We start from the raw sequence: 25791 nt of genomic DNA on the forward strand, positions 1-25791 counted from the left end.
GGCCTTGTTGGGCTTGCTGAACAAAGGGAAATCAGTAACTATATTTGACAGAGAGTTCAAGGGGTCAAAGCACAGACATCCATGGTCACTGTTGTGCAAGGACAGTTGCTAGTTTCTTGAAAATAAGGTATCCAGAACCCTGTATGCCAGAAAGACTCTAGAATCTAGCCATGGAGGGCACCATACATCTGCTGTCCAGAATGAGGTAATGGTATCCATTCTGTACTTTGAGTTGCTGTTAATAAAAAGTCTTGAGAGACAACTGTTCTGAGCTTGATTATCTGATGTCTGAAACCATAAAATTAACATTTTTAGAGGACTTGACAGGGTAGATGCTGGGAGGCTGTTTCCCCTCGCTGAAGAATCTAGAATTAGGGGTCACAGTCTCAAGATATGGGGTCGGCCATTTAGGACCGAGATGAAGAAAAAACTCTTAACTCGGAGGGTTGTGAATCTTTGGAGTTCTCTACCCCAGAGGGCTGTGCATGCTCAGTCATTGAGTATATTCAAGATTGAGATCGATGGATATTTGGACACTAAGGGAATCAAGGGATATGGGGATAGGGCGGGAAAATGGAGTTGAGGTAGAAGATCAGCCATGATCTTATTGAATGGCGGAGCAGGCTCGAGGGGCCATATGGCCTATTCCTGTTTCTTATGTTTTTACTATTATTACAGGCTATATTACATAGTGGTAGGCCTGCGTCACATCCAGATGACCAGCTCAGTCAGTGGTGGCATTACTGAGCCACTTGGTGCTGGACATTGAAGTCCCTCAAACACAATATATTATTTTCCCTTGCTACCCTCAGTGTTTCCTCCAAGTGATGTTCAACATGGAGGAGTACTGATTCATCAGCTGAGTGAGGGCAATAGGTGGTAATCAGCAGGAGGTTTCCTTACCCATGTTTGACATGAAGCTGTGAGACTTCATGGGATCTGGAGTCAATGTTGTGGACTCCCAGGGTCACTCCCACCCAACTGCATACCACTGTGCCCTCACCTCTGGTGGGTCTGTCCTGCTGGTGGGACAGGATATACCCGGTGATGGTGATGGACTCTGGGACATTGACTGATAGGTATGATTCTGTGAGTATGGCTGTTTAGCTACTGCTTGACTAGTCTGCGGGGCAGCTGTCCCAACTTTGGCACCAGTCCCCAGATGATAGTAAGGAGGACTTTGTAGGGCTGACTGGGCTGGGTGTGCCATCGTTTTGTCCTAATTCGATGCCTAGGTCGCAGCCAAGTGGTCCATCCAGGTTTTTCATTCTTATTCTTTGTAGCAGTTTGATATAACTGAGTGGCTTGCTGGGCTACTTCAGAGGGCAATTAAGAGTCAACCACATATAGGCCAGACCGATTTAAGGTCAACAGGTTTCCTTCCCTAAAAGGATATTAGTGAACTAGTTGAGTTTTTATGATGGGACAGCTTTTATTGATAGCAGCTTTTTATTTCCAGGTTTTTTTTTAAACTGAATTCAAATTCTCAAACTACCATGGTGGAATTTAACTTGCATTCTCTGGATTATTAGTTCAGTAACATAATCACTACACTACATAATGTACGACAAGTTTCACAGACCTTTCTATTGTTATCGAAGCAATTTTTGAAATATTGGTCCTGCATTCGATGCAATGGTGATATTGGTGATGAACACCATAACTTATCATTGTGCTCCCTGATCCTCCAGTGGTGAACTCTCGCCACAATTTGCTGGAAAAATAATTAGAATACTGCGAGCATAGTGGCGAATTGGGTGCGGCAGGGCCAATGTCTGATAGACATCCTAGGTGCTGGGGGCCCCACACACAACGCAACAACACTGTCTTTAACAGGGACGTGTTTAGAACCAATGGCTCCAATCTGATAACGTGGGGATGGGGTCGCAGAATGTCCAGGTCGTATTTAATGTGATTGAGTTTGTACTGAAACAGTATAAATATATAAATCGGCATTATAGAAGGGACCGATGTGCATAGGGTTGTCTCCCAAACTACGTGCACTCTCTAGCCATATTTCATTACCAGTTGCAATCCATGCTATGTGCACAAGCTCAACAAATATTAGCCTGGTGGAATATCAGAACATGCCTGGCTGTCAAAATACTTATTTTATTACTTAATTGAAGATTAAGATTTAAATGAAGTTCCGAGAACAAGTCAGGAAGAATGTTACCCTCAGGCAACCCGCTGAGCGATTGAATGCTTTACTGATTGAGTCCTCCAGCCCCATTCTGTAATTGTCTAAGTGCCTGTGGTAATCACAGAGGTGTTAATTCAGCAAACTCGATCTCACCATTGATTTTAATGAGGGCAGAGCTATGATAATTAGCTGTTCAACTTTTTCAGTGAGGGTCTGTGTGGAGCACTGTAAAAAGTCCGAGCAAATTATGTCGCAGCGTACGTAATGGCATAAGTCACTCACACCATATTTCCTGTAATATCTGCTCCATAATAATGCGTATGCCGTAGATACATAATTACTATGGCACAAGTCTTCAACAAATTCCGGGCCCTCGTGGTCTTTATCAAACAACTACATTCAAGTTATCTGCACACTCATTTTAACATTTGTGTAGTTGGTTGACCCCTAAAAGAAATCTGACTGTGGAATTAAATTATTTTAATTGATTCATTTTCTGGCCATTGCTGGCTTCAGATTGGTAGCGTTGAATACAAATTGAGGGATTTTGATTTTATTTTTGTGTGGGTTGCTGGTTTCTGGTTGGTCGCTTTTCCTGCTTGTTTATTGACAATCGGCCAAATAAATCAGCATGGTTGACATGGTTATTTAAGGCAGCCATTCAAGTCTGAGACTATGAACATCCTGCGTGTGGTGTACACATTTAAGATGTGCTTGATGCTAGATTGAAGACTTTTAATGATATGATTTGTATGATTAATTTTTAATTATACAGTATTTATGTTCTGCAGTCCTTGCTGGATGCCTTGGAAGACCTTCCGAATTGGTATGGTGTCAAAGAAATGCAAGCAAACTGGATTGGGGCTTGCACTGGATGCTACTTTGACTTTGAATTAAAGGTAAATCTTTTCTGAGATTCAGGCCAGGCTCCTCCATTTCCACGCTCGCCAGTCCACAGTTTACTGCATATTCGCCCAAATGGACGTAAAATCATAGGCAGGCGAGCACAAAAGCAGAAAACTCTGTCCTTGGTGTTTATTGCTGTTTCCTAACCAACCATGAACAGCTAAACTGTGTTGCTTTTTTTTGTTGTTGTGGAGTTGGAAGTGGGCAGGAGGATGCAGGTGGTGAGGGTTACAAGGAAGTGTATGTACAAGGCCTTGTCAGTGATCGAGACCATGGGAGTAGAGAGATGGCAAGGTGGAGGGGGTGGCCATGAATATGGGTGAGAGAGTTTATATGGAGGACAGTTGAGTAGTGAATTCAGAGTTGAGACTGCAAAGGGAGTGGAGATGAAGATTTGAAATCGCCGAGGATGAGGAGTCGCTCAGTGCAGAGGCTGAGGGTGGGCCTTGGGAGGCCGGTAGACGACAGATTTTAAAGGAGAGGTGAGAGGAGTGGAATAAGTGAAAGAAGAATAAGGAGAGAGATCAACATGGGTCTTGGTGATGAGAGCCACACTGCCACTGTAGCAGTTTGGATGGAGCAGTTGGTGGAAAGTCTAGCCAGGTAGGGAGTATTCGGTAAGGAGCTAGGTGTCGCCACCCATGTGCAATTGACTTATAAAGTACCAGCACCTCCAGGGAATTTTTTCCTTGTTTGGCTGACATTTTTTTTAAAGATTAATGAAATCTGAATTTGTTGGTAAAAGATTAAACTACTGTAGATTTGTGAAAATTGCCCTCACCTCCACTTTTTATTCATTTGTGCTAAAATAATTTATTTTGAACCTTGAGAATACAGCCCCAATTGCACCATGTGCCTGTTTAACAGTAAACCCTCTGTTAATTTAGTAGTGTGAGTGGGTAATTCTCATATCAATCAGTGTATTGATAAATTTTAGCCACCTCTGCTCTCTTGCCTGTTAACTGAACAGCTTCAGAAAACTGGTCACAATCACCTGTGCCATGTACTCACTTCACAACCTCTCTTCCCACCGCATATGTTTGCTTATGTCATTTTGTTTTAGATGTAGCCTGCAGCTGTGAAATTGGTTATTATTCATGCAATGTGAACATCTATTCTACTCTAGGTGAATGGAAAACATGTTGGTGAAAAGCTCCCTGCATATGCCTCCATCCCAGATGCAGTTTATGGCGCGTCCCACCTTTCTATCCTGCCGAGTCACAGATTGCTGCAAAGTGGGAGTAACATGAGAGACATTCTTCAAAAGTGTTTTGTACCTGACACAGGTAAGACTCTGTGGAAATCTCCATATCAACAGAAAACAAAAACTTAAAAAAATTATTCCATCAACCCAAGTATGGGGCTTTATAAATCAGCCTCAGGAACCCTAGATTTAGGTTAAGGAAGGAGTGTGGGGGTGGGGGGAAGAAACAAACTAGTGATCTCTGCTGGAGTATGGGATTTTTGATGAAAACTGGATCAGGCTTAGATGTATTGCCATCCCATGCTTGATGCTACCGTAGAGAATGGCCACATTGGCATGGTTTCAGAATGCTGCTGGTACCTCTGGAGCTGTATCCTAGAATGAGTTGCTGTTTTCAAAAGAGCAGTGCAGAAAATTGTCAGGGTGGAGGGAATGGGGAAATGCAAATATTTCAACAATATCTGTAAATAACTTTTTGCTCTATGCTGATTTTCAGAATTTATTCATAGTCTGGATAGATCCGATATTCATATTCTGTAATAGGCAACTGACAACAAATGTAGGGGTCACACTATTCAGTTTTTGTGGTAGGTGGCTGAGTTCCAGAGGGTTGCTCACATCAAGCTTCATCTCAAGGTTTGAAGGTCATGTAAACCTCTGAGTATGCAAGTAATGCGTTGAATTTTATTTTATCTTTTTCTTTTCACTGAATTCAGGAACCCAGATGATATAAGCCCATTGCAGAAGAAGGTTTCCTTTCCTTTTTATCTGGTATCTGTATCCTCTATTCAGGGAAATGCTGAAGACATATTCCATTTCCTTTAACTGCTAAAATGGTACTGAGATAATGAGCAGAGGAAGCACACCAATTAAGTTGTACACCTGTTCTTTTGGCACACTTGTGCACAAATGTACCAACCAATTCCTTTTAAATGCCTTTGGAGTAGTGTTTCCCAATTAATGCACTTGTTTTAGCACAAGTTATTGACCCCAGCCGCAGTGCCCTCAGTGTGACATTTCCATTTCCCATAGCACTTATCACTGTGGCCTTTGAGTAAGATTGGCACTTAGCGAGATAAAAATGACAAATTGGGGGCAGGTTTGTGTTGTGGGCCCACTTCCACAAGGGACTGGTTTAAGGCTTCCCAAGCTCTTTTCATGTCGGAGTCAAACAGCCAATAGAAAGAGGAAACCATCCATATGGACTGGATTCAAACCCTGGCCTCAGAGGTGAATGCTCAGTGTGCGAATCCATTGCCCCACTCAGTTCGCCTTAAATGAGATTTTAGATTGGGTTCCACAGGGTTTACAGATTACAGCATTTTTTTAATAGTATTTTGATAGTATCTTAGAATGATTACAGCGCAGAAGAAGGCCATTCAGCCCATTGGGCCCATGCTGGCTCTTTGTTGGAGCAATCCAGTCAGTCCCATTCCCCCGCGCTTTCCTCGTAGCCCTGCAAATTTTTCTCCTTCACATATTTATCCAATTCCTTTTTGAGAGCCACAATTCAATTTGCTTCAACTACCTTTCAGGCAGCGCATTCCAGATCATAATTACTCGCTGTGTAAAAAGTTTTTCCTCATGTCGCCTTTGGTTCTTTTGCCAATCACCTTAAATCTGTGTCCTCTAATTCTCAACCCTTCCGCTAATGGGAACAACTTCTCTTTATTTACTTTATCTAAACCCTTCATGATTTTGAACACTTCTATCAAATCTCCTCTTATCCTTCTCTGCTCCAAGGGGAACAACCCCAGCTTCTCCAGTCTATCCACATAACTGAAGTCCCTCATCCCTGGAACCATTCTAGTAAATCTTTTCAGCACCCTCCCTAAGGCCTTCACATCCTGCCTAAAGTGCGGTGCCCAGAATTTGGACACAATACTCCAGTTTAGGCCGAACCAGTGTTTTATAAATGTTCAATACAACTTCCTTGCTTTTGTACTCTATGCCTCTATTTATAAAGCCCAGAACCCCATATGCTTTTTTAACTGCTTTCTCAACCTGTCCTGTCACCTTCAAAGATTTGTGGACATATATCCCCAGGTCCCTCTGTTCCTGTACCCCCTTTAGAATTATACCATTTAGTTTATACTGCCTCTCCTCGTTCTTCCCACCAAAATGTATAACTTTGCACTTCTCTGCATTAAATTTCATCTGCCATGTGTCCGCCAATTCCACCAGTCTATGTCCTCTTGAAGTCTATCACTATCCTCCTCACTGTTTACTGCACTTACAAGTTTAGTCATCTGCAAATTTTGAAATTGTGCCCTGTACACCCAAGTCCAAGTCATTAATATATCGCAAAAAGCAGTACTGACCCCTGGGGAACACCACTGTGCAACTTCCTCCAGTCCGAAAAACAACCGTTCACCACTACTCTCTGTTTCCTGTCACTTAGTCAATTTCGTATCCATGCTGCCACTGCTCCTTTTATTCCATGGGCTTCAATTTTGCTGACAAGCGTATTATGTGGCACTTTATCAAATGCCTTTTGAAAGTCCATATACACAAAATCAACCACATTGTCCTCATCAACCCTCTCTGTTAGCTCATTAAAAAAACCCTTATCAAGTTAGTTAAACACAATTTGCCTTTAACAAATCCGTGCTGGCTTTCCTTTATTAATCCACACTTGTCCAAGTGATTATTAATCTTGTCCCGAATTATCGTTTCTAAAAGCTTCCCTACCACTGAGGTTCAACTGACTGGCCTGGAGTTGCTGGGTTTATCCTTACACCCTTTTTTGAACAAGGATGTAACATTTGCAATTCTCCAGGCCTCTGGCACCACCCCCATATTTAAGGATGACTGGAAGATTATGGCCAACACTTCTGCAATTTCCATCCTTACTTTCCTCAGCAACCTAGGATGCATCCCATCCGGACCGGGTGACTTATCTACTTTAAGTACAGCCAGCCTTTCTAGTACCTCCTCTTTATCAATTTTTAGCCCATCCAGCATCTCAACTAGCTCCTCTTTTACTGTGACTTTGGCAGCATCATCTTCCTTGGTAAAGACAAATGCAAAGTACTCATTTATTACCTCGGCCATCCCCTCTGCCTCCATGCGTAGATCTCCTTTTTGGTCCCTGATCGGCCCCACCCCTCCTCTTACTACCCGTTTACTATTTATATGCCTATGGATTCCCTTTTATGTTGGCTGCCAGTCTATTTTCATACTCTCTCTCTTTGCCCCTCTTATTTCCTTTTTCATTTATCCTCTGTACTTTAATTCAGCCTGGTTCTCACTTGTACTATCAACCTGACATCTGTCATACGCCCCCTTTTTCTGCTTCATCTTACTCTCTCTTTTGTCACCCAGGGAGCTCTGGCTTTGGTTGCCCTACCTTTACCCCTCGTAGGAATGTACCCGAACCATCTCCTCTTTAAAAGTCATCCATTGTTCGATTACAGTTTTGCCTGCCAATCTTTGATTCAAATTTACCCGGGCCAGATTTGTTCTCAACCCATTGAAATTGGCCCTCCTCCAATTAAGTATTTTTACTCCAGATTGCTCCTTGTCCTTTTCCATAACTAATCTAAACCTATGATCACTGTTCCCGAAATGTTCCCCTACTGACACTTGACCCACCTCCTTCCCCAGAATTAGATCCGGCAATACCTCCTTCCTCATTAGGCTGGAAACATTTATCAGGAAAGTTCTCCTGAACACACTTAAGAAATTTCTCTTCCTCTTTGCCCTTTACACTATTACTATCACAGTCTATATTAGGGTAATTGTAAACAATTTTACAACACCAAGTTATAGTCCAACAAATTTATTTTAAATTCCACAAGCTTTCGGAGGCTTCCTCCTTCCTCAGGTGAACGGTGTGGAAAATCACCTGAGGAAGGAGGAAGCCTCCGAAAGCTTGTGGAATTTAAAATAAATTTGTTGGACTATAACTTGGTGTTGTAAAATTGTTTACAATTGTCAACCCCAGTCCATCACCGGCATCTCCACATATATTAGGATAGTTGATGTCCCCCATTATCACTACTCCATAGTTCTTGCATCTCTCTGCAATTTCCCAGCTAATTTGCTCCTCTATATCCTTCCCACAAGTTGGTGGCCTATTGAATACACCCGGTAGTGTAATGGCACCCATTCTGCGATTCCTCCCATTTGCTTCCACTGGAAATTACTTTAACTTTAGCAAAGATATTAGTGTTTTTCAGTGCAGAAATAATATATTGCCTTCATCCTGTATGGTTGAAACCAAAATAATTCACATATTATACCCCCTTATTTCCCCTTCTAAGCCTGTGCAAAACCAGAAATGCAAAGGCTTACACTCTGCACTTAGTCCAGGGAGACTGTAAGTATTTACTATTCTTAGTTCATTTGTTCTTACCCATGTGTTAAACATGGCAATCAGTGGAATAATCATTTGTTTGTACTTCAGTTATGATGGGTATTTTCCTTTTCCTTTTGCTTCATATCTTTCACTGTTAATTTCCTCACTCTCTATCCTCCCTGAAGGTCTTGATTACTTCTCGCTGTGTACAGGTCCTCCTGTACCTCACCCAAGTGGTCATTATTCATCTTGTGTGGGCCTTGATGATTAGTATTGGCTGGCTAATAGACCATGGGGTCGTCATAGTTGAGCCTGATGCTGTCTACATCTGTGCATTTTCCAGCACAAGTTACTGGATAGTGATCAGGAGTGGGGACCGTGGAGGAATTTCCCCTCCCTAACACAAGGGCCTTCAGACCAACTGTATCACCCATCGGGAGGATGTTCCTGATGGCTGGGGAGTCTAGAACCAGGGGTCACCGTCTCAGGATACGGGGTATGCCATTTAGAACCGAGATGAGGAGAAATTTCTTCACTGAGGGTGGTGAACCTGTGGAATTCTCTATCACAGAAGGCAGTGGAGGCCAAGTCATTAGATGTATTCAAGAAGGAGATAGATATATTTCTTAATGCTAAAGGGATCAAAGGATATGGGGGAAAAAGCGGGAACAGGGTACTGAGTTAGACGATCAGCCATGATCATTTTGAATGGCGGAGCAGGCCCGAAGGGCCGAATGGCCTACTCTTGCTCCTATTTTCTATGTTTCTATGTTTACCCCTACCGAATATTCTGTGGTAACACAATACTGAAAAATATATATGGTGGTTTATTTACATTTCATTATTCTGTCAGTTATATGCTCAATTTGTAGGTGAGAAGTTACTTTGAATTGAGTCAATTTTTGTCTGGACATACAGGAGTAATGCTGCTAATACAAGAAACTGCACATCGCTCACTGGGGAGTTTTGAGAACAAGGTCATGTTTGGGAAGTGATGATGTTTGAGCAGGAAATTCCAATTACAGTGATTTTCCTGCAAGGGGATTTATATTCCAAAAAGATGTAATTTTTTAAGTATAGAAATGGAGGAAATTGTTGTCACAAGACTTTCTGTCTCCATCAGGAAGTGCTTGCAAATAGAAATGTTCTTCCCTATCATCAGAAGGCACAGTGGTGATGGTGTGATTTTCCAGCAACCAGCTGAACTCCAGGCATTTTACAGGGTCAGCAACATTATTCAGACAGACAAAAGAATAAAATTAAGTACAATAGAAAATATTTTTCCCAGACTTCACCCATTTAGCTTGGTTGCCTTTTAAGGGTTTTCCTGTTGTGATTGACTTATTTTGAGCACTATCTCTCTGTTTCTGTAAATTAACATTGGCCCGCACAAAATATCCTGTCAAAACATTTGTTCATTAGGGAAGTGTTACTTGCCTATAAATATTCTCGACGTTGCGCAGTCTTTCTCATGCTGTGATCCTATAAAATATCTTGGCCCACTCATAAACAAGTTAAACCACTGATATTACGTGTACCTTCACTCACTTCGCCCTCTACATTCTTCCACCTGGTTTACAATCTGGTTGAATAAGTCAAATTCTGTTTCTCTTGCGTTGGATTGCAGAATTTTGACTGGTGTTTTGATGGATCCCATTATGTGATTGCTTCCACTTGAAAACCAGTGGCTTTGTCTATAATATATAAAAGAGCTGTTATTTCTTATGATCAGGACCACTGACTTAATGTAGCTGAGTAAGTCAAATTTCATTTTGATACAAGATTTTTTGCTGATGTTCTGTTGTGCATTTCTGTCCATTTTTCCCTGAAAGCCAATGGCCTTGACCATGGGCACACTTAAACTGTTCTAAGCAGAATGTAGCAATGGTTATCTGCTGCTGATAATCTAAAGCATGAAGTTTTCTTTATAAATACAAGCAAGGCTCCACTTTGTTTTCAAAAAAAAGTTCAGTGAATAAATGTACAAAGTAGTGTGCTGCCATGCTGTACAGAGTAGAGAGGTCCCAGTTTCGATCTTCATCTCTGGCCAATTGTAGCAGCACACTGCTGCCTCAGGTGAGATTGGTAAATTCAGCAAAGTGTTCCTGGGCTAGGAATGGGGAAAAATTGGCCAGTTCCTGCTTCTGGTTGTTGTCTAGCTGCCCCTGCTAGAAATTTACATGTGTGGACAGGGTCAGGCTGTAACACAATGGACTGTACAGTCCAACCACCTGCCAACACACACTGCTGAAGTAAGCCACTTTAATGCATTAGATGGTTGCTGCTGTTGTGGCCTGTGGAACTGTACCCCATTGTGAGGCGCCATCTTCAGGAGAGACGGGTAAAGGAGAAAAAAAATCAGAAGGAACAGGTCAACTAACCAGTTGTGATTATCAGATGGATGCTGTGTTTTGCAGGTTCACAGGTTTTTATTTTACATATAAACAAAACATTTGATTTGGCCTCCATTTTAAAATTCTTATCCTCGTGTTCAAATCCCTCCTCAGCTTCACCCTCTCCCTATCTCTGTAATCTCCTATAACCTTCCGAGAACTCTGCGTGCCTCCAACTCTGGCCTCTTGTGCATCCCCCCCCACTTCCTTTGCCCCACCATTGGCGGCCGTGCCTTCAGCCATCTACGCCCTAAGCTCTGGAATTTCCTCCCTAAACCGCTCTGCCTCTCTCCCTCTCTATCCTCCTTTAAGACACTGCTTAAAACCTACCTCTTTGGCCAAGCATTTGGTCATCTGTCCCAATGTCGTCGTCTTTGGCTCGGTGTCTGTTTTTGTCTGATTATACTTCAATGAAGCGCCTTGGGACATTTTACTACGTTGAAGGCGCTATATAAATGCAAATTGTTGTTGAAGGGGAAAAGTGCAGGTAAGGTTAATGGAGAAACAACTAGCATTCATGAGAGCTGTCTGGTTAATACTGGGAGAAAAGCTATTTAGGCATGTGGCTTTCTTATTTGAACCTGAATCTTATTAAACTTTGAGAACCTTAGTAACAATGCAACAAAGTTTAAAAAGTAATTTAAAGTATTTTTTTAAACTAAGAAAAAGAATTTGAATGAGTAATGAAGGCAAAAGATCCAGGGGAAAAGAGATGTAATATTTATTTGTCAATGAGCAACACTGCAAGACATCAAGTAAATATTGTTTAATACCAGTGACGGAGTGATATTAAATTGACTAAACTCAGCATCTTGTGTAAATGCAGTTTAATCAGATCCTAAGCAATATAAATTCCCAGAAGTATCCTAGGGTGCTTCAGATACAGAGAATTGTTTTGAAGTGCGCTGTTATATAGATGAACGGGAGAGCCATTTTTCACATAGCAATGTTCCACAAACCACAATGAAGTGAGTGACTAATTAATTTTTTGATGGTGTTGGTTGAGGAAAGGTTGTTGACCAAGATGTACATCTCACTGTTTTTTGAAACTACAATTGGGATCTCTAGCGCCCACCTGATTCATAGCAACAGAAAGATGGCACCATCTGGCAATACAGCACTCCCTTAGTACTGCACTCAATGCCAGCCTAGATTATGTGCTCAGGTTGGACCTGAACCAGGTATGGCTTTCACTCACTCATTTTAATTTCCTTATCTGCTTCTTACTAATTCTGTGCTCCTTTTTTCTGTAATTCTCTCTCTCTCTCTCTCTCATGTGTTGTATTTAACTGTCTTCCATTTTTACTGCCATTTATGCCGACATAAGTCATTGCAGTTCAGAAAGTAATTTGTTGTGTGAAGCTCTTTATGATGCTTCCACATGAAATTTTCTATGTAAATGTGAATATTATCATTATTGTTGGACCTGAATTGTCTTGGTCTACAAGGGCAGAGCTCAAAAATACCACTTCCTGTTTGTGAGCAATGAGGATCACTCGTGGAAAGCACTACACAACTGTTCAAAATAAAATGATATTTTAAGAGCTTAACGATGATTCGTTTTTTGATTGATTTTCAGATTGCCAGACACCAGTGACTGGTGTGAACCTTTTAAATGGTCAGGAGATTCCTGTTGTCATTTCATCCAAGAAGGAGTTTGATGGTCATTTGGACACAGTCATAGGTAAGGCAGCCATTCCTGTTTTTCATTATCCTGATTGGGAGGTAAATTTTGTTTACTTTTCCTTGCATGGACAGGCTCTTAACATCAGTAAATATCTTCAGTGAACTATGCCAGTTTTGCAATTTGATTTTTTTAAAAAACCTTCCTAGTTGGGGAAAAATAAAATATTTGTCTTTTCCTGTAACCTTTTTTATTTTTTTAAATTTCTGTTTACATCTTTAACACTTTCTCTTTGTTTCCTTCTTTATGCTGTCTGTTTGGGGGAGGAGCAGAGAAGGGGCAACAGCGAGTGAGCGCAGGGCACCTGGGCCTGAGAGAGAACAGCTGTTAATGGTGTGGGCAGACAATATCTGGGTGATGGAAGTACAGTACTAGGAAGTAGAGGCCTGGGGCAATCCAAGTGGGTGGCTAAGAAGTGGAGTGTAAAGGAATAGGAGTAGGCCGTTCAGCCCCTCAAGCCTATTCCGTCATTCAATTAGATCATGTCTGATCTGTATCTTAACTCCATCTACCCACCTTGGTTCCATATCCCTTAATACCCTTACCTAACAAAAATCTATCAATCTCCATTTTGAAATTTTCAACTGACCGAGCCTCAACAGCTTTTTGGGGGAAGAGAGTTCCAGATTTCCACTACCCTTTGTCTGAAGAAGTGCTTCTTGATATTACTTCTAAACAGCGTAGCTCTAATTTTAAGGCTATGCCTCTTTGTTCTGGACTCCCCCACCAAACAACAACAACAACAACAACAGCTTGCATTTCTATAGCGCCTTTAAAGTAGCAAAACGTCCCAAGTCGCTTCACAGGAGCGTTATCAGACAAAATTTGACACCGAGCCAAATAAGATGTTAGGACAGGTGACCAAAAGCTTAATCAAAGAGGTAGGTTTTAAGGAGTGTCTTAAAGGAGGAGAGGTTTAGGGAGTGAATTCCAGAGCTTAGGGCCTATGTAGCTGAAGGCATGGCTGCCAATGGTGGAACGACAAAAATTGCGGATGCAAAAGAGGCCAGAATTGAAGGAACACAGTGTTTCCAGAGGGTTGTAGGGCTGGAGGAGGTTACAGAGATAGGAAGGGGCAAGGCCATGGAGGGATTTGAACACCAGGATGAGAATTTTAAAGTCGAGGCAATCGAAGAAAAATACATTTGGCTTACAGCAACCGAAATAATTCGCTAGCAAGTCAAAAAAAACCCAGCAAAATAGAGGACACCTGATGACCAACAGAAGTTAGATGAACTCTTGACCCCTGGTACCCCTCTAGGCCTCCTGAGCATTAAGGGACCCCATTTTGAAAACTTATAAATTAAGCGGGTGCCATGTGAGTGTTTGCAGCACTAATGTGCTGTGCTACGGATGGTGACTCAGTTCTGGTTTTACGTGAAGGCAAAAAGTGAAATGAGGTGCTCCCCCTGGCGGGGAATAGGCTTGAGGGGCTGAATGGCTTCCTGCACCACCATAATGCATCCACCTCCTGTCAGCTGGCCGAGATCAGCGTTTGTAGAGAGGCATAAGAGCAAGTCACCACAGCCACAGTTCCTGCATGGCCTTCGTTTATACTGAGGGGAGCTGGAGAGAAAATGCAAGGGTGTCGTGCTTCAAATAAATAAAGGAATCTGTTCTAAATTTAGCAAAAATTTTATGGCAACAAGAATGTTTCTTAATATTGCCCGATAATTCTTCCCACGTGTGCTTTTTGTAAACAAAGGTATTCCCGGCATTAGCCCAGAAGATGCAGCAGTTGCAAAAAAGTTGGGTCTGGACTGGCGAGAGGTTTTTGAAATCCTGCCTGATGGCACAGAGCAGTTACAAAATTCTGGAGAGGTTAGTGATGTGGCTATTGGAGTTGTGGTTTGGGCACTGATGACTGGTGAAGACTAGACATGTTGGCCTAGGGTTTCTATTCTCCTTCTCTTCCTTCCTCCCACCCCTCCACCCCCCAGCTGATTTTTGTTTTTCTGGTGCTAGGTGCTCACAGATGTGCTTGGCTGCATACCCACCTTCTCATGCTGCCCCTACCCCCTCCATTTCTCAGTGGCTGGGCCCGGTGGCAGAAGATACACCTGTCCTGCCAGTGATTTGCAAATAAGGGAAATGTGTTCTCCTGACGGTGGTGGGAAACCCAAGTTATTTTTCCGGCAAGTGGGGGCAGAAAAAGAAAGTAAGAACTTGCATTTATATAGCACCTTTCACGACCCCAGGACGTCCCAAAGCGCTTTACAACCAATGAAGTACTTTTGAAATGTAGTCATTGCTGTAGTGTAGGGAAACGCTGCAGCCAATTTGCGCACGGCAAGGGTTCACAACAGCAATGATATACTTGACCAGACAATATGTCTTTAGTGATGTTGTATGAAGAATAAATATTGGCCAGGACTCGGGGAGAACTCTCCTGCTCTGCTTCCAAGAGTGCCAAGGGAGCTTTTACCTGAACGGACAGACAGGGTCTCTGTCTAACATCTCAGTCGAAAGACGGCATCTCCGACAGTGCAGCACTCTCTCAGTACTGCAATGGAGCGTCCACCTAGATTATGTGCTCAAGTCTCTGGAGTGGGACTTGAACCCATGACCGTCTGACCTCGGAGGCAATAGTGCCCATGACTGAGCCAAGGTTAACATGAAGGCTGCTCATGGATATGCTCCACTTTGTACAGTGAGGCCATGTGCAGGCCATAGAGGGGGCTCCTAATTTAAATAAGATAATTAGTCCCCATGCTGCAGCGTACCTCAGAAATCCGTCACAGTTAAGCCCCATCCCCACTTAGGTCAGATTCTCCAGCAGAGGTCGGAGAGCCCAATTCGTGTATTCAAATGACCCTGAGGCTGGAAGAGCATCAGTGCTGTTCTTATGTAGAATACACAGAATGTACGACACAGCACAGAAACAGGCCATTCAGCCCAACAGGCCCATGCTGGTGTTTATGCTCCTCTCTCCATACTTCATCAAACCCTATCAGGATATCGTTCTATCCAGTGGTTGAGGTCAGAGGTGCATCACCGTGGCAGACAGAGGTCCCATCCTCTTGGAAATGCGCCCGTCAGTGGTGGAGCGGCAAGCCTAGGCCCTCCTGTTTACAGCTGGATTTCATTTGATCCTTGTTAACTCCCAGTAATATTTCATCGGTGTCTGACTTTTATCAGGGTTTGCAGGAAATTTGTTTGAACGCATGCTAAGAATATCTCTTCTAAATTAAATTCTCTCTCAAAGCAGCCTCATCAGGAAGCCACTTAGGTCTTGGGGAAGAATTGTAACTCGTCTCTAATTAGATGACTCGAGAGTGGCACAGTGGGCTAGAACACTGTTGTTTTGCTTCTGCAGCACCAATCCAGCCCAGACTGACTGATGAGATCAGAATCTCCCATCTCTGAAAACTGAATTTTCAGAACATCAATCTGATTAATGTTAATAGCTAGAAAATCAGCAGATTTCAGGCGCAGAGACATCTGTATCCACTGGTGTGCTCCATGCTCCCACTGAGTGCGGCCCCACCTTAAGAAGGCAGCATCGCAAAATTTACCCTTAACTGCTTTTGTATTTAACTCTTTAAAAAATCAAGTAAAATCTGGAGGAGATTTGATCGAGGTATTCAAAATCATGAAAGGTCTGGATAAAGTAGATAGAGAGAAACTGTTCCCATTGGCAGAAGGGTCAAGAACCAGAGGACATAGATTTAAGGTGATTGGCAAAAGAACCAAAGGTGATATGAGGAAAAACTTTTTTACATAGCGAATGGTTAGGATCTGGAATGCGCTGCCGGAGTGGGTGGTGGCGGCAAATTCAATCATGGATTTCAAAAGGGAATTTGGATAGTTATTTGAAAGGAAAAAATTTACAGTGCTACGGGGGGATAGGGCGGGGGAGTGAGACTCGCTGGATTGCTCTTGCATTGAGCAGGCATGTTACCTTTCTATGATTCTATTGATCTGCATACAGAGGCCATTAGTAAGCATTAGTGCTGTTCTTACATAAAATTACATAGGGTACAGCACAGAAACAGGTCATTCAGCCCAACAGGTCCATGCCGGTGTTTATGCTCCCCACAAGCCTCCTCCCTCACTACTTCATCAAACCCTATTAGGATATCCTTTTATTCCTTTCTCCCTCATGTTCTGTTGATAAAATCTTTTCTAATGTTTGACAAAATCTTGGCATATTAATGTTAAACCATTGCCCAGTTCACTGAAGCTTCAGTTCTCATATCAAGATATTAATGATATATTAGAACAGTCTATTCTGTGTAGTAGTGTATAGATATTTATTAAAACACTTAGGCATGCCTAAGTTGGGGGGGGGGGGAGGGGGAAGAGGGAAGGGGAACTGTAATGAGAAATCTTGTGAAACCAGGACATGTTCTTTGCAACTGCTTTAACCTGGAGAATAATTGGTTGAAAAGGAAAGGAAAATCTGTCAACTTCTTAATTGTCAAGCAAACTAGTGTTACAAAATAAGGTGTGTCTGTATTCTTCCATGTTTAATGTTGTACTATTAATATTGATGCCAGTGTGCTGAATTGTTCTATGCATTCCACTATCTGAAGTTTGGACCGTCCTTAGGCTGGGGGGGCTTTTGAGGTTACATCTGTTTGGGTGGCATCTGTTAATGAGCTCCTCAAACACAGTGCAGACATCTGGATCAGAAATTGGGGTATAGTGTTTAGAGGTTAGGAAGAAAAGGGGGGAAATCTACTTCATGCAGTCACTATTGTAGATTGTTACTTAAACCAAACTATTTATAATAAATTGGGCTATTTATCTTTTCAGTTCACAGGACTTAATAGACAGTCTGCAACTCAGGCCATCTTGAAACGTGCAAGAGACCTTGCAATCGGTGGCTACCTTACAAGCCCGAAAATGCGTGACTGGTTGATATCCCGGCAGCGTTACTGGGGCACCCCTATTCCCATTATCCATTGCCAGTCTTGTGGCACTGTACCTGTCCCTTATGAAGACCTACCTGTCCTTTTACCCAAGGTTAAGTCACTTGTAGCCAAAGGGCTTTCTCCACTAACTACAGCCTCTGAATGGTTCAACTGTACCTGTCCTAAGTAAGTAAATTATTCTTGGTTGCTTAATAATTTAGCTCCAAAACTGCTCCAGTAGTTTTTGACATGGTTTCTAATGAGAAAAGGAAATTGTTTAAGGAAGAGGTAACTGATGTGGTAAGCATTTTAAATTGTAAAGTACAATAAATTCCAAAGTGTAAGTCGATCATTTTTTATCTCTTTCCCAGCCAAGCATGGAAAAGTGACTTGTTCAGTTTGTAGTGACTTTGCTGTACGAATGGGACAATATGGTCAGCTGCATTAGCAACAGAAAGAAATAGGGTGTATTTCAGTGCCACCAAGACAATATTTTGGTAGTTTTATTGATCCCAGGAACTCACTCACACCACAGGATGTGAAATATGCTGATAAACTTACGCTCTGAGATCAAAGCAACAAGTTCCCAACTGAATCTGAGGATGATCGTAATCTCCATGGCCTTGCTGTCTTGCTTGCATGTCAATCTCAACACCAAACTCATTCAGCTATGGATTCCTTTTTTAGAGTATATCTGATTTGAGTGTACTTGGTCTGGTTTCTACACATTCTTGTGTGGTAAGAACGGAGTTTAAAAGTAAAAGATGGCTCCTGATATCCCTGTTATACAAGCCAACTGTTTTCAAGTCAACTAAGACTATTAGACAGATGCCCTCTGACTGATGTTACCAGAGCACATCTGCTTCAGTTTCTTATCGTGAATGTAATGTCTATGTGGAGTGCAAAGAGGAAAGCAGTTCGCACTGGGAGAAATAGAGTCAGCTTCCCCGTTTTAATGTTGCAACAGGGTATTGCTTGATGCTCTCTCTGGATACTATTGATTGCAGGGCACATCCAGCATTTGGAGAGTGAGAGGGGTGCAAATAAAGGATTCTAGTTGGAAATCATGCTGACTCTAAGTAGGTGTTCTGTTTGAAAGGGAATGGCCCAATCCTTTGTACGGTGAAGTTGCTACTTCCTAATGGTGCTTGGAACAGCATAGCTAGTAATGTTGCTTAATTCAGTTAGCAGTGTTCCATGTTTGTAGTGTGGTTTAATCACTAAACTTTTAGTACTTAAAAAGTCACAGAATTTGTAATTCGTCTCCTCCTGTACAGATGTAAGGGCCCTGCCCAACGAGAGACTGACACCATGGATACTTTTGTGGATTCAGCCTGGTATTACTACAGATACACTGACCCTCTTAATAATCAGAAGTGAGTTTGAAAATTACTTTGTGCTTTTACATTTTAAACAAAAAAAATTCTTTCCTTTTTCCCCAGTCTCTGCTCGGCCAGACTTCAACTACAGCGTGGGGCAGCTTGGGAACATAAAAACAGGAATAGGCCATTCAGCTGCTCAAGCCTGTTCCACCATTCAATTAGATCATGGCTGATTTGTATCTCAACTCCATTTACCTGCCTTCGATCCATATACCTTAATACCCTTCCCTAACATAAATCTATCAATCTCAGTGTTGAAATTTTCAATTGACCCCCAGTCTCAACAGCTTTTTGGGGGAGAGTTTTCCAGATTTCCACTACCCTTTGTGTGAAAAAGTGTTTCCTGACATCACCTCTTGAACGGCTTAGCTCTAATTTTAAGGTTATGCCTCATGTTCTGGACTCCCCCACCACAGAAAATAGTTTCTCTCTCTACCCTATCAAATCCTTTACTCATCTTTAAACAGTTCAGTTAGATCATCCCTTAATCCTCATCTATATTCAAGGGAATACAAGCCTTGTCTAAGCAATCTGTCCTCATAATTTAATCCTTTTAGCCCCGGTCTCATTCTGGTAAATCTGCACTGCATCTCCTCCAAGGCTAATATATCCTTCCTGAGGTGCGGTGCCCAGAACTGAATACAGTACTCCAGATGGAGTCTTAACTAGAGCTTTATATAACTGTAACATAATTTCTACTCTTTTGTATTCTAGCCTCCTTAAGATAATGGCTAACGTTCCATTAGCCTTTTTAATTATTTTTTTGTACCTGTCCACTAGTTTTTAGTGATTTCTGCTCATGGACCTCATAATCTCTCTGCTCCTCCACAGTTCCAAGCTTCTTACCATTTAGAAAATACTCTGATCTATCTTTCTTAGGTCCAAAGTGGATGAGCTCACTTTCCCATCAAGTTACATCGAGTCTACAGCACAGAAACAGGCCATTTGGCCCATCTGGTCTTTGCTGGTGTTTATGCTCCACACTAGCCTCCTCCCTCTCTACTTCATCTGACCCTAACAACATACCCTTCTATTCCGTTCTCCCTTGAGTGTTTATCTAGCTTCCCCTTAAATGCATCTGTGCTATTTGCCTCAACTACTTCTTGTGGTTGCACGTTTCATATTCTTATCACACTTTCTCCTGAATGCCCTATTGGATTTATTGGTGACTATTTTATATTTATGACCTCTAATTTTGGACTCTCCACAAGTGGAAATGTTTTCTCTATGTTTACCCTATCAAATCCTTTCATTATCTTGAAGAACTCAATCAAGTCACCCCCAGCCTTCTCTTTTCTAGAGAAAAGAGCCCCGGCCTCTTCGGCCTTTCCTGATAAGTTTATCCCCTCAGTTCTGGTATCATCCTTGTGAATCTTTTTTGCACGTTCTCCAGTGCCTTGATGTCCTTTTTATAATAGAGATCAGAACTGTGCACGGTACATAAGTGTGACCTAACCAAGGTTCTAAACAAGTTTAACATAACTTGTCTGCTTTTCAATTCTATCCCTCTAGAAATGAACCCCATTCTTAGTTTGCCTTTTTTCTGGCCTTATTAACCTGCATTGCTACTTTTAGTGATTTGTGTATCTGTAACCCAAGATCCCTTTGTTCCCCTACACCATTTAGACTCTTATTATCGAAGTAGTATGTGGCCTCCTTATTTTTCCGACCAAAATGCACCACCTCACACTTACCTATATTGAAATTTATTTGCCAATTACATGCCCATTCTGCAAGTTTATTAATGTCTTCTTGCATTTTGACGTATTCTTCCTTTATATTAACTACATTTGCAAATTTTGAAATTGTATATCCGATTCCCAAGTCCATATTGTTAATGTAAATGGTGAACAACAGTGGTCCCAGCACCGATCCCTGAAGAACACCACTTCCCACCTTTTGTCAGTCTGAGTAGCTACCCTTAACTCCTACTCTCTGTTTTCTGTTTTGAAGCCAGCTTGCTCTTCATTCTGCTACCTGTCCCCTGACTTGACATGCTCTGACATTAGTTATGAGTCTACTATACGGTACCTTATCAAAGGCTTTCGAAAATCCAAATATATCAAATCTACTGCATTACCCTTGTCGACTCTTTGTTACTTCTTCAAAGTATTCAGTAAGGTTGGTCAAACATGACTTTCCCATCTGAAATCCGTGCTGACTATTCTTTATTATGGTTTTGTTTTCTAGATGTTTTTCTGTTACATCCTTGAGTAAAGATTCCATTATTTTTCATACCATTGACGTTGTTAACTGGTCTATAGTTGCCTGGACTTGTGTTCTCTCTCTTTTTAAATATAGGAATAACATTAGCTGTCCACCAGCCCTCCTTGATAATTTAATTTTGTAGTTCCTCTGCTTTCCTAATTGTTTCTTTTTACTTCTTTCCTATCCTCTTCATATTCCCTTTTGTCATCCTCTCCTTTATTGTCTGTATACTTAGTGTATGCCTTTTTCTTTAGTTTCAATTTTACCCTTATCTCTTTATTCATCCATGGTGTTTCATTATTAGCTTGTTTATTGTTTTTCGGAGGAATATGTTTCTCCTGAACTCTCGATCACTGTTTTAAATATTTCCCACTGCTGTTCTATCTCTGTCAATTTTTTTTCCAGTTTACCTGCCCTAGTTCCATTCCCATCCCCTCAATTAGCTTTTTTACAATCTATTGCTTTGGTCTTTGTCTTACTTATGCCTTAATCGTTATTTTAAACCATATTATGTTAAGATCACAATTGCCTAGATGGTCCCCCTACGCTTACTGCTCTTACCTGTTCTGGTTCATTTCCTGTTACTAGATCCAGCAGTGATTCCTCCCTTGCTGGGCTTCTCATATACTGGGTAAGAAAGGAGTGCTGAACACACTGTAAAAACTCCATTCCCCTTTCCCTGCCTCTTGCCAGTTTATTTGGAGGTAGTTGAAATCCCCCATGATTATTATTTGGTTTTTTTTAAAACTCATTTCATAGATTTGCTTACATAGTTCTTCCTGCACTTCCCTTCCACTATTAGGTAGTCTGTAGAATATACCTATTAACATGATCTATCCCTTCTTATCCTTTGTCTCAATCCATATGGATTCTGTTTCTATCTTAATATTACCTGTGTCCCTTTTTTCTGTTGTCTTTAATTAGTTCAGCTACACCACCCCTCCTTCCTTTCTAAATACGTAATTTCCTGCAATTTACCACATGAAATCACTGAGGTTGATAGTAAGGTGGTAAAATGCTTTTTTTAAATCCATGTGGCTGTAATTGAATATCCCACTTAAAGGCTGTATCAGCTACCTATAATCTGATATATGTTACAGTTCTCATCTCATCTGGTTGCTTGGCAACCAATTATTCCAGAAAGATGCGGTTGGGGAATGTATAAAAATATTCCTCCTCCGCCAAGGAATGAATATTCTGCATACATGCAGATAGGTCTCTAAATTGTTGCTAACTGTGTGTAACAACTTGTTTTGAAGGCCCTTTGACAAGGCGCTGGCTGACTCCTGGATGCCGGTAGATTTGTACATCGGAGGGAAAGAACATGCTGTCATGCATCTGTACTATGCAAGATTTATTAGTCACTTCTGTAATGATCAAAACATGGTCAAATACAGGTAAGTATGACTGCTCTGAAGATATATAATGTGTTTTGCTGTTGTTATGCAAGTTTTCATGGTCTCTTACTAATCTCGATATCACGCTGGGTCACTTAAGTTGACCTTTCTCGTTTTTTAATGCACCACAATGTGTGGGTAGAATTTTTTTTTGTTAGGGGGAGATGGGGGTTGGTGTGATGTGCTAGCGTCAGATTCTAAGACAAAATGCGCATCTACCCATTCAAGATGGCATCAGCTGCAATACTGAGCATCTGCCCCGAGGGGGTGCAAGTGAGCTGTATATAGACTAAAGTGTCCTCCAGTGGGAAAAGTTTGCAACTACAACATTACAAATTTTATAAGGCTATACTTCAGAATATGGCCTGACAGTGATTGTATCCTCTTCGTCTAGCAAAAACATCCCTCTGACAGGCTTTTTAAAAATTTTAAATTCAACGGTCCTGACCATGGCCATCATATTCTCAATTTTATAAGTATATAAACTGAACAAAGTATGTGTTGAAAACCTGCTGGGACCAGTTGGTTATGATAATTAACTGGTGATTGAGCCTGTAAAATAATACTTATTAAAATTTATAAAATAACACTTGCAGCATATAGTGCCTTTTCACGTCAAAACATCTCTCCTTCACATAATTAATTTATTTTTCGAAGTTTAGTAGCCAAACATGATGGCCATTCTGCACCTGCTGCTTGAACTTGGTCAAGCAGTGAGGTTTTATCGGTGTTCACAACCAAGTCTTAGTTGAGTGGCCACTTCGTTGCTTTAGAACATTCTATCTGTGGGAGGAGAGAAGGGAGATAATTAACATTGTTGACTGGGTGGAGAGACGGGAGATAACTAACATTGTTGACTGGGTGGAGAGACGGGAGATAACTAACGTTGTTGACCTGCAAAAGTACCCCCATCAGTCAGTTGAGATGTTTGTGTGCAGTCCACAGCTATTACCTTTATAGCTGCGTGAGGACCAATAGCTTCCATGGGAAAACTGAGGGAGGGGAAACTTGATCTTGTTTTATTCAGTTATCTGTTGAGATCCATGGCTGTTATTTCCTGAGGATATGCTTACAGTAAAACCATTGGCAACTACAAGAGACATTGCATGTTCTTCGAGGTCACTGATTGCTAGGAAGAGTTCTTTTCCCCCACAATGTTAATGCAGCATTTGTTTTCATATGGGATCTGAGTAAAGCTTCTGCTGTGTATTCTTTGCACCTATTGCTACAAATCCCTAATTTGAGCTTCTTTATTAACCAGTACTAGTGACGGGGGAAAAAAATATCCATTGTATCTCCCCCTCTCCTCCGACTGTACCTTAGAACATGCTTGGAGCAAGGGAGGGGTTATTTTTCAGTTTTCTTAATTTCTGTGCCCTGTCCATGATTGATGGCAGGATCTCCTACATGATTAGATTCCACAGATTATAGCAGCCCTCAGGTACCTCAACCATGTGGGTATTCATGAATTGAGCCTGGAAATTAAGTGTGAATGGACTGTTTGACCACAGAAGTGGACTCCACCCTACCCTCAGTCAAAGTCTGCAAACACACTTCTACCAGGGGTTGCTGGTTAGCGATTTAAAACAGTGAGCCCTGGCTTTTTTGGGATGAATGTTGTTCCTTCTTCCTTACCTAGGCTGCTGAAGCTAATGGCAGCAGTCGGATCATTGCTCTGTACAGACCAGGGATCAAACTTGGGGGGCCTTACTCCTCTATATGGCTAAATTGACCTATGCTGACTGAGCTAGTGTGGAGCAAGAAAATTCTCTTACAGCATTAAAGTAAAGCTTTGTTTCTGTTAGTGCCATTGAAACATCTCAAAATGCTTCACAATGAATTACTGTACTTTGAAGTGAAATAACTGTTGCAAGTAAACACATCAGCCATTCTGTGACTGCAGTGAATGAAGGGTCAGTTAATCTGTTTTTTTGTGTTAGTGGTTGATGAAGGAATATTGGTCATGGCACTGGAATAACGCACTGCTATCCTTTGAATAGAGCCATGGGATCGTTAACACCCACCTGACCAAGCAGATGTGGCTTTAGTTTAACATTGCTGTGGTTATAGTGAAGTGTAATATTGAGTGAATTTTTTTTTGAAGAAGCACTTTAGGTGAAGAATATGAAGTTTCTTTTTTTAAACTCTTTTGGTTACTTTCTCCTCCGTTTTAGACACATCACCTTTTCTAATCGCTAGCCACCCTACTCCCAGATCTTTGCCTGCATCTCTGTGTAATCGGGCAGGAGAAGGCCAGCAAACAGCCCAGAATAACTCTGACTCCTTGTTTTCCTTCCATACTCAGGAAAATGACCAGTCTCTTCTCCGCACCTCCCTATCATAGTATAGCCATGACTGGTAGATTGGCACATTGGGAATTTGGATACTGATGGATACGTTATAAGTAAAGAGGGAAAAAGTTTGTGTTTGCTATTAGTACGTCGTTTCATTGAAATTACACATTTTAAATTGTTTTGTCTGAGCTTTCTTTTCGGTTCCAATGACGTGAAAGTTACCTTCAAATTAATTGCTATGTCAGCGTCTCCAAGTTAGGACAATAGTTTCTTTGTGGTCTGTTTTCATGTTCAGATGTTGTTGTGATGGTTAAATAAATGTCATTTGTCCATTATGATTTGGTCATTAATTTCCTTTGCATAATCTGTGCTTTCTCTTCCTCTGTGCTTTGTTCAGGGAACCGTTCCATAAACTCCTAGTGCATGGACTTATCAAGGGGAAGACATTCCGATTGGCATCAAGTGGCCAATATCTGAAGAAAGAGGAAATAGATTTTAGTGGTAAGTGGCCACTGAACCTAAATGAAAAGTGGATAAGGAAAGATGTCAGTGATAATTATATGGATGTAAAAAATTAAAAAAAATTCTGCTATTTGTTCCTAAACTATATACTTGAAATATATTGTTACAGATAAGTGCCATACACGCAGGCTTTGCAAGTTAATATCATGGTGCTGGGTGCACTCAGCCATGGCTCTTCCTGTTCTCAAAATGGCTTAAGTTTATTTCCCGTCAGCAGAATGAACAAAAGGACTTTTTCTTGAGAATTCCATCCCTCCCCCCCCCACCCCCCCCCCCCCCCCCGCAATCATTTTCTTTTACTGGAATGGTTATTAAATACAGGATAACTTTTAGTGCACAGGGTGTTACAGGACAGTAATAGATCGAGGAATTCAGATAGTTTTATCTGAGGCCCCAGCTGTGTACTGTCCTTGACGTGCACTCCAGTCTGTTATTCTTCGAATATGTAGTTGGAGTTCATCGGGCCAGTTTATTTTGTTTTTGTTTTTGCAGGTGGTTGATG

The 25791-nt window shown here is 41.5% G+C and overlaps 1 protein-coding gene across 1 annotated transcript in view; it reads left to right on the forward strand.

The window, feature by feature from the left end:
• Positions 1–25791, forward strand: part of lars2 (leucyl-tRNA synthetase 2, mitochondrial) — a 100862-nt gene that overhangs the window by 32876 nt on the left and 42195 nt on the right. Inside the window, exons 8-15 of the mRNA XM_068001831.1 lie at positions 2935–3042; positions 4176–4335; positions 12526–12630; positions 14336–14451; positions 17389–17672; positions 18764–18862; positions 22336–22473; positions 25165–25268. Coding sequence (XP_067857932.1) covers positions 2935–3042; positions 4176–4335; positions 12526–12630; positions 14336–14451; positions 17389–17672; positions 18764–18862; positions 22336–22473; positions 25165–25268 — 1114 coding nt within the window. The remainder of the gene's footprint in view (positions 1–2934; positions 3043–4175; positions 4336–12525; positions 12631–14335; positions 14452–17388; positions 17673–18763; positions 18863–22335; positions 22474–25164; positions 25269–25791) is intronic.

Source organism: Heptranchias perlo, chromosome 2 (assembly GCF_035084215.1).
Source record: "Heptranchias perlo isolate sHepPer1 chromosome 2, sHepPer1.hap1, whole genome shotgun sequence".
Taxonomy (NCBI): Eukaryota; Metazoa; Chordata; class Chondrichthyes; order Hexanchiformes; family Hexanchidae; genus Heptranchias; species Heptranchias perlo.